Source organism: Trichechus manatus, unplaced genomic scaffold, assembly GCF_000243295.1.
Source record: "Trichechus manatus latirostris isolate Lorelei unplaced genomic scaffold, TriManLat1.0 scaffold00009, whole genome shotgun sequence".
NCBI classification, from domain to species: Eukaryota; Metazoa; Chordata; class Mammalia; order Sirenia; family Trichechidae; genus Trichechus; species Trichechus manatus.
In genome coordinates, this window is record NW_004443945.1 from 2149834 (window position 1) to 2162005 (window position 12172).

The window sequence follows — 12172 nt, forward strand, 5'->3', positions numbered from 1 at the left end:
CTTTTCTTGAGTTCTTATAATAGTGGTCTTATACAATATTTATCCTTCTGTGACTGACTAAATTCACTCAGCATAATGCCCTCCAGATTCCTCCATGTTCTAAGATGTTTCACGGCTTCATCGTTGTTCTTTATCGTTGCGTAGTCAGTGGTTGTAATCTTAACGGAAGCAGATCACCAGGCCTTTCTTCCACAGTGCCGGTGGGTGGATTCAAACTGCCAACCTTAGTAGCCAAGAGCAAACCATTTGCCCTACTCAGGGACCTAAAACCAAACCCACTGCCGTCGAGTTGATCTGATTCATGGCAACCCCAACCACTTGTTTATTCAGTGCTAACTAAAGTCATTTAATCTGCCACAGAAATGGTTAAGCAGATATTACTAACCCCATTCTACAGACGAGAAAACTGAGGCCAAGAGCCATTAAGTGCTGTGCCCAAGTTACACACACAACTTCTAACCACCACGCCACACCTCGCCTTGATGTCGTCTCCACCATCCATGCACTCCACCCCAACATGTGAAGGCCTGCCTGGTGGTGACCCAGCAATGACAAGGATGCATTCCTGCCCCCAGTAGCTCCCAGTCCATACAAGTGAGAGAAGTGCTGGGACTCAGGATCCTGTGTCTGACCTCAGCAGCCCCCTCCCTCGGTGTCTACCAGAGGGTTTCACACACGCAGCAGACCTTTCTGGGGTGCGGGAGACCTGTGAGGGCTGCTCCTGAGGAGCTGACCTTCGTTTCACTCCGGCTCACCCCAAACACTCAGGAATGTGCCTGCTGCTCCACGCTACTCATCTGCACCTGCTAAGTGGCCACAGCTGGGCAGGAGAGAAACCTCCCAGGAGAATGACGGGTGTGTTTCACAGCTGGCAGAATCCCCACTCCATGACTGTGTGTCCCCTTGGGAATTTGGGGCGGGTGGGTGGGTCCTGGGAGCAGGCACTATTACATGGTGTTTATCTCACTGTCTTCCTGGATGCTTGCACCCCTGCCATTAATGACATTTGCCTCCTGTGTGCTGATGATGCCTGTCACCTTCCTCCCACAGAGACTGGCTACTGGGCTGGGAGGTGGCTTCTCTCTTGGCTCCAGACCTGGGAAGGCCTGAGGCAGCCTAAAGCCTGGGGCAGCTTTGCAGAGGACAATGTCAGCCCTGCAGCATTTGCTCCAGGTGGGGCCTTCCACAGATCATTTGCTTCAGCAGTTCATTCCCCCGCCATGCTCGGCTTCCCCAGGAAGTTGGACGTCGTTCCAGGTAAAATGCAATTGGGAGGGGTACCGGGGCAAGGGCCAGGACTCCCAGCTCCAGGCGACCTCCAGGACTCACTACGTGCCCCTGGGAAGTCCCTTCTCCTCAATGGGCTTCAGTTTCTCCATCTGTAAAATTAGGAGGTACTATTGCAGTGCTTATCACAGATCACCTGGGGGTCTTGTCAAAATGGGGATTCTGTTTCAACAGATCTAGGATGGGGCCAGGAGTCTGCATTTCTAGCAAGCTTCTGGGTGATGCTGGTCTTGCTGGCCCATGCACACACGTGGAGTAGAGGACTCTAATCCACCTACCCTGATCCAAGCCAGCATCACCTCTGGGATGGATGACTATGAAACTTCTCACAGGTCTCCCCTCAGCCCCATTCTCCCCACACAGCCTAAAGGAACTCTTCTAGACACGAATCTAATCAAGTCCTACTAGCACTCCACAGACAATGGCTACCACTTGTTTCAGGATAAAGACACAAATCTTAAAATGGTCCATAAGACCCCACCTGGTCTGGCCCCAACCACCTCTCCAGCCTCATCACCCACCAAACTCCCCTTGCTCTCTAGGCTCCAGCCACACTGGCCTTCCTTCTAGCCTTCAGCGCACCCCAGGGCCTTTGCATTCACTGATTCCTTTGCCTGGAACACTCTTTCCAAGCTTCTCACATGGCTGGCCTCACCAATCAGCCTCCACTCAAAGGCCGTCCCAACAGAGCAGCCCCTGTGCCACCTCTTCTAACCCACTTCCCAGCCCCACAGTCACCATCTAGTTTTTTCTTCATAGCCCTTAACCTGTCTGATCTTTCGCGTATTTGCTCCATGACTCAAGCCGTTCTCCCTCACAAGAATGCAAAACATGGGGTCAAGGATCTCTCCTATATTGTTCCTAGAGCTGGGCACTCAGTAGGAGCTTAATAAATATCTTTGAATTAAATAATCAATTCACCAAGGACACTGTGGCTGGGAAGAGGAATTCTGGTACAGGCCACCAGTGCCTCTGTGGATCCCCACGAACGCCCAGACCTCTGCCCCACGCATGTGCACGCACGCATGCGTGCACCCACGTGCATGCACACAACACACACTCTCCAGCCAGCTGGAATGCCTACTTGGGAAGGGAAAGGAGGCAGCCCAGTCCTAGAAGGAAGTAGGCAGGGCGGCTTCACTTCCTCACTTTTCCGATGTTCTTCCACTCTTGGCCTTAAGAAGGCGCCAGCTGCGATAGGGTCATGCAGGCAACACAGCCAAAGGCTTCAGACCACCACAGTGGGTGGCACAGGCCTTCAGGGAAAGGAACACAGGGTGGGCTCCCACAGACCTGGCTCTGTCCTTTACCAAACTCATTGCCAGTTCTGACTCATGGCAACCCCATGTGCTACAGAGTAGAATTCCTTCATACGGCTTTCTTGGCTGTAATCTTTATGGAAGCAGTTTGCCAGGCCTTTCTGCTGGGTGCGTTTGAACTACTAACCTTTAGGTTAGGAGCTGAGAGCAAAATGTTTGTGCCACCCAGGGACCTTTACCACCTGTTGCCATCAAGTCGATTCCGACTGATAGCCACCCTACAGGACAGAGTAGAACTGCCCCACAGGGTTTCCAAGGCTGTAATCCTTACGGAAGCAGACTGTTGCATCTTTCTCCCATGGAGCGGCTCGTGGGTTTGAACTGCCGACCTTTCAGTTAGCAGCCAAGTGCTTAACCACTAGTTGCCTAAAAGTCCCTTTAGCAGAAGGCAGTCTTTTACTCGCCATTTAAACGATAAAGCTCAAAAGGCAGTAAGCCTAGGAGAGGGAACACATGAAAACACTGACTTAAGTTCACACACACACACACACACACACACACACACAAGACTAAATCCAGCCAAGCAGAGACCTCAGCTCTGATGGTACTGGGTGGTCTCTGAAACGGGAAAACAGAGGGGAAAAAGGGGACACAGGAGGGCAGGTCTTGGCTAAGACAAACAAGACAGCGAGCCACCTCCCTGCTACACAGCTCTGCTCAGTGAACCCGACAGTTCCACCTGTGGCCAGGAGGTGGCACTGTGGCTGCAAAGCAAGGGAACTACGAAGCCCTCAAGAAGAAAGCTGAGTTGAGTGGGGATGGAGCAGAGTTGCTGGGACACCTTGGCCTCCCCTGCCCCTTTGCTCTGGAGTTAGTCAATGTTGAGATTTTTCTGGCTCAGCTGAAATCTGTTCCTGTCTGCTTCTCCCATCTCTTCATCAGAGATCTCCCTGGAAAGGGCAGCCGAAGCACCAGTTCCAGACCTATGGCCCTAGAAGCCTCCATGTTTCTCTAGAATGAAGACTATAGGAGGTTTGGGGGGTAAAGCACTGGAAGGGTGGGTGTTAGGAGCCCAGGGATCTAGTCAAAGCTTTAATACCTACCAACTGTGTGCCCTCGATAAACAAATTATCCAAGCCTCAGTTTCCTCATTCATTCCTCACTCGTCAAATATTTATTGAGCACTTCTATAGATGCTGGAGCCCTGGTGGCACAAGTAGTTAAGCGCCTGGCTGCTACCCAAAAGGTCTGTGGTTCGAATCCACCATCTGCTCCTTGGAAACCCTATGGGGCAGTTCTACTCTGCCCTATAGGGTCGCTATGAGTCGGAACTGACTCGACAGCAGTGGGTTTGTTTGTTTTGGTATGGATATTAAAGGAGTCACTTGGTAGCACAAATGGTTAAGTGCTTAACTACTAGCCAAAAGGCTGTTGGTTCGAACCTGGCAACGTGCTTGCGAAAGGTCACAGCCTTGAAATCCCTATGGAGCACAGTTCTACTCTGCACATACAGGGGGACGCCATAAGTCAGAAATCAACTCACGGCAACTAACAGCTAACAGATATTGAGCCAGGCACTGTTAGGTACTTGGAATACAGCAGTAAATAAACTCCCTGCCCTCATGGAGCTAACATCTGTAAAAGAGAACTAATGCTAGTTGTTCTAGAAGCTCAAAGAACTAACCAAAGAAAGTGAAAATGCTTTGAAAACTGTAAAACATCCCACTGAGGCAATGTCTTTTTCCCTCTACCAACTACAATGCTCAGGGCCACGGGTTGGCAGAGGGCAAACCCCTGAGCAAGACCGCTGATGGCCAGGTGAGCCCCCTAGTGTGTGTCTCCTGCCTGTTGTCCCTGGGCCTTGCTGCTGCCTGCCCAGCTCAGCTTGGCTGAAAAAAGAGGGAGCAGGGAAGGGCCATCTCTTAGAAATGGCCACAGCCCCCAGCACTCACCATTCAACTCACAGCCAAGCAGCTCGAAGCGGACAGTGCAGCCCCGGTGGCAGATCACAGGGACCAGTCTCACATACTGTGCCTCCAAAGGGGAGTCAAACAAGTTGGTCTTCAAGCCATTGTTGTCCACGTTACCCACAAACACCTAGGAGGGCAGGGCAGATTACAGGAACCAGTCAGTGTGGGCAGTCCCACTTCTTGAGGTTGCCTTGCCTTCCGCTTCAGTTCGGGGGTAAATAGATGAGGTTGGGAGAGACTTAGCAAAGCTAGCAGGAGCTTGGATATTAGCCCTTCCTTCAGCCCCCAACACAGATTCCCCTTCTTATACCCTTCTTGGTCATCATGGGGTCCTAGGCATAAGGCCCTGTCTTTCACACAGAGCTACCTCTAACCTATAGGGTGCCTCTATGCAAATTAGAAAAAGGCATTCTTTGCTCAAGATACTTTATTTATGATGACCATTTTCTGACAGATTTAAGTATATAAGCATGCGATGTCTACATTGTAAACGGTGCCTACTTGGTAATGGCATCCTTGAGCAGTGTACAGCCTACACGACTGTACATGGCGGCCCTGGAAGCTCAGAATGCATCCCAGCTCTACCACCGCCCTTAACAGGCCATTTCACCTTTTTGAGTCTCACTATTCTTCTCTCTCAACCATAGCACATGGGCACAATCTGGGTTTCCTAACTTCCGATTACCAAGGCACACCTGAAGGCCCACCTCAAGGCAAACTGCCCAGGGTACCCTCCTCTCATTGGGGGCCCTCAGACAGCATTAGATCCCCAGGGGGTGCTAACCACAGCCCTTCTTTAGGGCCCCAACAAGCCCCACCTTGTCTCGAAGCCCCTCTGCATCCTGGATAAACTGGAACTTGCGCCCATCATCGCTATAGGCCACCTTGAAGGTCTTCAGGTACTCCGCACTGCCCACACGGCTGGCACCCTGCGTCACCACGCCTGTCACTCGCATCTTCCGCAGCAGGTTCACCTGCACAGGGGGCACAGCGGGCAGTACCCTCATCTCCCAGGTTCTTTCTGTCTGAGGTCCAGGCCAACCCACTCCTATCACTCCCCCAACTCAGAGCAACACAAGCAGGACAAAGGAGGGGTGGCTGTGCTCTCCCAGGGAGCGAGCAGGGCTCTGAGCCCAGTGCTCATGGAGGCACACAAGGAAGGGCAAGGCCCCACTCCAGGGCAGAGAGCCTCTGCCACCACAGACTAGGATCTGCTCCCCTACCTCCAGGTCCCCCAAGGCTGCCTTCCACTTACTGACACGTACACCCCCTCCCTTCACCTGGGGGCACCTGCTACCTTGCTACCTGGACCCCAGTTATGAACCCTCCCTTGGTGGGCCCCCAATGCAGGCCCGCTCATCCCACCTTCTCCCCTCCATGGCCAAGCCCTTCACCACCCAGCCCCAGGGCCATCCCTCACAGGCCCTGGTAGTCACTTGTCCACACCTGGATCCAGGGGTTCTTGTCATAGTTACTGGCCGTCCAGGCATTGACGATGCCCGTGCGGTGCAAGCGGGCCAGCTCTGGGGCCCAGCGCTGCAGACCCATGAAGCCAAAGTACACCGAGGAGGCAGAGATCTGTGAGTCAGCAATGGCACCATGCTCCATGCCCAGCGGCACGGTGCAGCCTGAAGGAGGAAGACGACAGTTAGGCGGCCACTGGCAGGTGCCAGGGCCAGCGGGGACCCAGAGGACAAGAAAGTAAGGCAGTGTGGCCTCTCTTGGACCCAGAGCCAGAGAGAACCTCAGACCCTACACCGAGAGCAGGGACCACAAAGGGACAATGAGGATAATGCACAAAAGGGGGACAGGTGAGGGGGCACAACAAGGCTGGGCTGGGGATGAGACAGAGAGAGAGGTTAAGCACAGAGGCACGGAGGGGTGGGACCCAGGGCTGCTGGGAGGAGGTGGGCCAGGCCGGCCTACATGGGACTGCCAGGACTGGCCAGTGGAGTCTCATTCCTACAGGACACCGGCAGCATTATTCTGGCATAGGGGGGTGGGCTGGTGGGAGAGAATACCAGTGTGAGCTCCTCTTCCTCGCCTCCCCCTACTACCAGCCCCGCCCTGGCTTCCACATGAGCAGGGGGCTGCAGGAGAAGGGGCGTCTCAGACAGCAGTGAACAGTATGTGAACTGTACATAAAGCAATAAGAAAATCTGCCTAGTGTTCTCTAGAATCCGCGGGCAGGAGTTTTCCGGTGGGGCATGAATATCATTCTGTTCTCCCTGGTACCCTCTGCTCTTCTACCTGCTAGTCCTGGCCCAGCCGTCAGTGACTGTCACCCTCACCACTACCCCAGTGATGTGGTACCAGGTTGGGGGAAAGGGTTTCAGGCCAGCTACCAGGCCTGCCAAAGGGCCGAGCCTCCTCTCTCGTCTCCCAGGGATCCCTTCCAGGCAGAGAGCCAGGGGCAGACGGCTCTTGCTGAGCACCTCCCATAGCCCAGGCTCATGCAGAGGGTGAGACACAAAGAGGTAAAGCCAGATGCGCAGGAGCAGAGCCACTTGGGGCTGAGCAGAGAGCTGAGCCCAGTCTGCCTCCAAGATCGTCCTCACACCCTGGGCCTACACAGAGGGGGCCCAATGTGCAGTCTTTGGACCTGTGGGATCCTTGTTGGCTCCAGGGAGCACTCCACACATCCAAGGTGGTCCCTCTGGGGGACCCCCTGCCTGTGTGGTCACTCCCTACCTTCTGACCAGGTGCCGCCATACCCAGCCTGGGCAGACCCCGGGCCGAGGAGCCTGAAGAGGGCTTAGTGAGTAATTCCAGCTCAGGTACACCCATGGTTACCTCGGCTCCCAGCACAGTAATTAGTCTGCCCACCTGGCCCCACCCTAGGCTCTGTCTGCTGTAGCAAGCCCCCTACCGCTCCCACATACACCCACCCACCCAGGATCTCAAACACATCTGGCCTCAGCCTGGAGCCCAAGGCACGGGCCCTCGGCGCTGCCTCCTCTGAGGGCAACGGCATCCCAGGCGCCTTACCTGCTCTCCCCCAGGGTCCCGGCTCCCACCCAGCCAGCCCCAGCCAGCCCTCCTCCTCCTGTAGCTCAGCAAACCAGAGTCCGTCCCCACATTTGCCTGGAGGAGGGCTGCCTGGCCCCCGGTCTGACATGCCTAGGGCCTGACCCACTGGACTTCGGGAACCTGGGACCCCATCCCCGACTCCACCCATCCCTGGGCCCAGATGTGGACCCACCCACCCCAGAGCAGGCTGGGAAGAGTCCTGTTTGGATGGGAGCACAGGGTGGGAGGGGCTCCAGTGAGGCCGGGACAGAGGACTGCATGGAGAGCCACTGCTGGCCATGTCGGCTGGGGACCCACCCAGGGCAATTTTGTGGCCAAGTGTATAGTGAAGCAGGGTCAGCCCCTCTGCACACACTGGGCCTCTGACAGGCCAGCCACCGCCCAGGCCGCTCCCTCCTCCCCCAGCTCCGTGAGGAGGCCACAGTTCAGATCTGGGCCAGGAAGTGTCAGATCCCAAGGACTAGCCTGATTTACTGACCTCCTGGGCTCTGAAGGATTAACAGTGTGTTTATTTTCCCCTCTTGCTAGAAAAATCCAAAAACTTCCAGAGCTCTGTGTCTAGCTCAGGCTGCCCCAGGAAACAGCATTCCCATGGCCTCTGGGGGTCACCACACTCCCTCCTCCCCTGGAGCAACATGAGGCTTAGCCTGCAGTCCCAGGAGAGAGGTCCAGGCGGAGAGACACTGGGGAGGGACAACAGGATCCCGTGTCCTCCCTTGGCCTCACTGAGGCTCTGCCCCATCCTCACCCAGAGGAGACCTCAACACAGGAGGTAAGGCCAGCACATGGCCTGTGCCACCAGGACTGGGGCTCAGGGTCTGCCCCTACAAGCAGACACCCCGATACTCACTGGTCTCACAGTGGATGCCTGCATAGCCCTGAGGGCACTTGCAGATGTACTGGGTGAAGACGTCCCCTCGGCGCGAGTCGTTGGTCACCTGGCATTCGGCATTGTGTTGGCAGGGGTTTGGCAAACAGGGACCTGGGGAGGCAGGTAAAATGGACAGGTGGTCAGGCAGGTGCTGGGGACAGAGATGGGGGCAGCAGATGTGTCTAGTCCAAAAGGACACACCACCAGAACTCAGTCTACTGTCCACATCTCCCCCCACCCCAATCTGCCTGATGGACCCCAGCAAAGGATGGTCACATGTAGGCGAATCAGTCTAATAAGGGAAGCACCTAGCTTCCCAAGTGGCCTGGGAGTTTTTCCAGGGTAAATGCTGGCCAACAAGAGAGGGTGTTGAGGACCACTGCCCACTTCAGGAAGAGCCCAGTAGCCAAAGGCCCCTACAACTTCGAACCCGGGCTGTGGTGCGGCAGGCACAGCCCAGGGCAGGTACCTGTCTCAGTCTCATTGCACGTGGGGCCCGTAAAGCCTTCGGAGCAGAGGCAGTAGAATGTGCCATTGTCCAGGCCCGTCAGGCAGATCCCATCATTCAGGCACACGTTAAAGTCACAGAAGTCACCTGCAATGGCAGCTCTGACTCAGGGGCAGCAAGTCATTCATTTGATAAACTTTTCAGGGGGCCAATTACCATGTATGTGCTGGGCCCTGAGACAGAAATCGGGCATAGTCCAGGTCTCAAGAAGCTATCGGGAAAGAAGTGAGTAGGTCAACACATCATGAAGAGGCGTCACATGCCTTAGCAGAAGCAGCCTGCACAAGGGGCAACTGTAAGTATGATTTCTGCCAAGGAGATGAAGTTCTTGCAGAGGAGAGGACATGTGAGCTGGGTCTAGAAGACAAAGTGTGAGTATGCCAGGCTGGGGAGCAAGAAGAGAACATTTTGAAGACTAGTAGAAGTATGGAACAGCATGGTGTGGTAGAGAACAGTAAGACACAGCTAGAAAGGTGGGCTGGAGACAGACTAACAGAGACCTTATGAATGACACATTTAGACTTTTCATCCTACAAACCGGTGGTTCTTAACCTTCCTTCAGCCTCGCCACCATTGTCCACCAAGAAAAAAAATCACAGAGATTTTCAAGTGTGAGGTGAGAGTAGCGAAGCCACTTTCAATTCTAGCAAGGAGAATGTCGGAAAAAAGCCCATCTGCAGAGATGCTGAGGGGCTCCTCTGTGGTCGGGAGGCGTCCTGTAGCTGCAGCAAGATCCCTCTGTGCTGGGTGCAATCAGATTGGAGGGGGTGAGGTGGGAGGCCCGGAGAACGTCAAGGAAGCTGTCGCAGGCATCTGGTGAGAGAGGAGGGCCGGACTGGAGAGACACATGCAGGAAGGACTACAGAGGAGGAAGGAGGGTTGGAGGACACCGAGGCTTCTGCTTGGGGGCCGGAGTGACAGATGTGCTCTACTAGCCACAGTGGGAAACACAGAGGGAAGAGCAGGAGCACACTGGCGGTAAGTTACGCATTTGGGTTTTAGATCCGAATGATGGTATGTAGGGTGGCCAAGGGGGCCCCAACCCCACACTCAAAAATGAGTCCCTTAAAGGCTGTGCTTGAGGCCCACCTCACTCCAGCCTGTCCCCAGTGAACTGCAGCCCACTGTGTCTGCCAGGCTAAGGAGGATCCTCTAGCTGATCTTAGCACCCCAGAAAGGCTATCCCAGGCCCCAAGCCCAAATCAGTCATTTGGGGCAAGACATGAGCAATCTTTTCTCCTCACCCCCAGAGTCCCCCCCATTCCAGGCTGGAGGGCCCTCCTGAAATCCCAAAGCCCCAGAGAGCTCAGGGCACAGCTCCAGGGAAGAGAGCACCATTAATGAGGCATCAGAGCTCCACCTCAGCCAGGGCCTCAGGAGCTTAAGGCCGCTCCCAATGAGCTATTAGTCATTGGCTTTAAATAGCAGGTTAAATCCCTCCCCTGACCTGGGAGGCGGTGACACTGCCACAGACAGAGGCTTGAGAATGGTTAGAGTCCTGGACTCCTGTCCTAACATGGTCCAACTCCTCTTCCTCTCCCTCCCAGGCTCACATTCCACCCCCCACCATACCCCCAGCAGTGCAGCAGGAAAAACGGAAAGTGAAAGGTGTCTGGGACCTGGCCAGGCCTTATACTGACAAGGGCCAGGCCACCTGTGCAGGGCACATGAGGTGCTTCCCCTTTCCAGAAAAGCCAGATCACCCTCTGCAAAACCTCCTTTGGGGTTTCAGGGTCCTGCTCTTTGAGAAGAGTTCCCCAGGGACATTTTACCAGGGCTCAAGCCGTGGAGACGGAGTACAGGAGTGGAAGGGGACTTTGAGGACTGAGCTGTCTTTCAGGGTTGCTGGGGAGGGCCAGAAGCTCCCAAGTCTGTGGGAGTTTGGACTGGCCTTAAGGCCTGAGCTCCAGACCTGGGGGCCACACTGGCTACGGGATGCAGAGCCAGGACCCAGCTGTGAGCCCCTCACCTCAGCCAATCCTGTTTCTGTGAGAAAACAATGGAGGGGGTGCCTGAAGAGTTCTTGCCCTCACCAGGCAAAGGGCACCCCTTTCTCAGCCCTGGCGGGGATGATGGGGCATTACATTGAAGGCGGTGGGGCAGTAGGTGGGCCCTCCAGCCAAGGCAGCCCCACGAGCAGGCTACAGGAGGCCCAGCTGTGGCCGAGGGCGGGGGAGGACCAGGGAAGATAAAGCTCTGGCCAAGGCCTCAGGAGGGAGTCAGGAGACTCCCCAGCAGGAGGGAGCCCTTTTCCAAGCGCCTTCCCGGCTGTTAGCCCCTCCAGAGTCCCACCTAGAGCCCACGCTCACTCTGCCCCATTCCACAGGCTCCCCAGCCCCTCCCTAACTGACCAGACACCTCCAAGTGGGCCCAAAAAAAAACAGTGAACCGTCCAGCGGAGAAGGGGCTGAGAGGGGGTTGCTGGCAAAGTTGGCTGGAGAAGACTTAGCAATACAAGAGTCCTGGAATCTTCCAGGTAGAAGGGGTTGTGAGTCAGGCACAGTTCAGTGGCCTTTTACAGATGGGAAAAGAGAGGCCCAGCACAGCGGATTCCTTTGTTGTGTGTAAGCCACATCCGTGAGGGCGGCAGAGCTGTCACCCATTGTCCCGGGTCCTCGCGCCTCCATCACTGCTCAAAACACACTGGCGCAGACACAGGAGAGGCGGCGCCCGTCCCTCCCTCCGCACAGCCCCCAGCGCTTTGCAGAAGTTTGCAAACAGTGGAGGTGGAGGAGGAACCCTGGCGGCGCAGCCGTTAAGTGCTCGGCTGCCAACCAGAAGGTCAACGGTTCGAACCCACCAGCCGCTCCTCTAACCTATAGGGTCTTTATGAGTCGGAATCGACGGCAATGAGCTTTGGTTTTGGAGGTGGAGGGAGGGCGCCCTGGCGAACTTCCGAGCGGCGCGGAGAGCAGAAGCGCGGGCGCGTGGCGGGATCCACTCACCAGAGAAGGCGAAGAGACCGGTGGCGCAGAGGAGCGCGCCGCAGAGCGCGGCCAGCAGGCGAGGGCCTGGCATACTGCGGAGACAGGGGCGCGGGACCTAATAGCTCAGCTGATCGGACTGGCGAGCTCTGACTCCTTCTCCGGGTCTGGAATAAATCAAGCAGCGCCGCCCCGCCCACCCGACCACGCACTCCGCCCAGGCAGGCGGGAGGCGGACTCGAGGCGGGGCTCTGCGGCGGGGAAGGAAAGGGGTGAATGGAGCGGCCAAGGGCTCCCGCCTCCTGCCCGCCCACAGCCGGCAT

At 55.8% G+C, this 12172-nt stretch overlaps 1 protein-coding gene across 1 annotated transcript in view; it reads right to left on the minus strand.

Moving 5' to 3' along the window:
• Nucleotides 1–11943, minus strand: part of MFGE8 (milk fat globule EGF and factor V/VIII domain containing) — a 19469-nt gene extending 7526 nt beyond the window's left edge. Inside the window, exons 1-6 of the mRNA XM_004370801.1 lie at nt 11871–11943; nt 8887–9012; nt 8397–8528; nt 5963–6144; nt 5335–5490; nt 4499–4643 (exon numbers count right to left, since the gene is read on the minus strand). Of these exons, the coding sequence (XP_004370858.1) occupies nt 4499–4643; nt 5335–5490; nt 5963–6144; nt 8397–8528; nt 8887–9012; nt 11871–11943 (814 nt within the window). The remainder of the gene's footprint in view (nt 1–4498; nt 4644–5334; nt 5491–5962; nt 6145–8396; nt 8529–8886; nt 9013–11870) is intronic.
• Between the last annotated feature and the right edge of the window lie 229 nt (nt 11944–12172).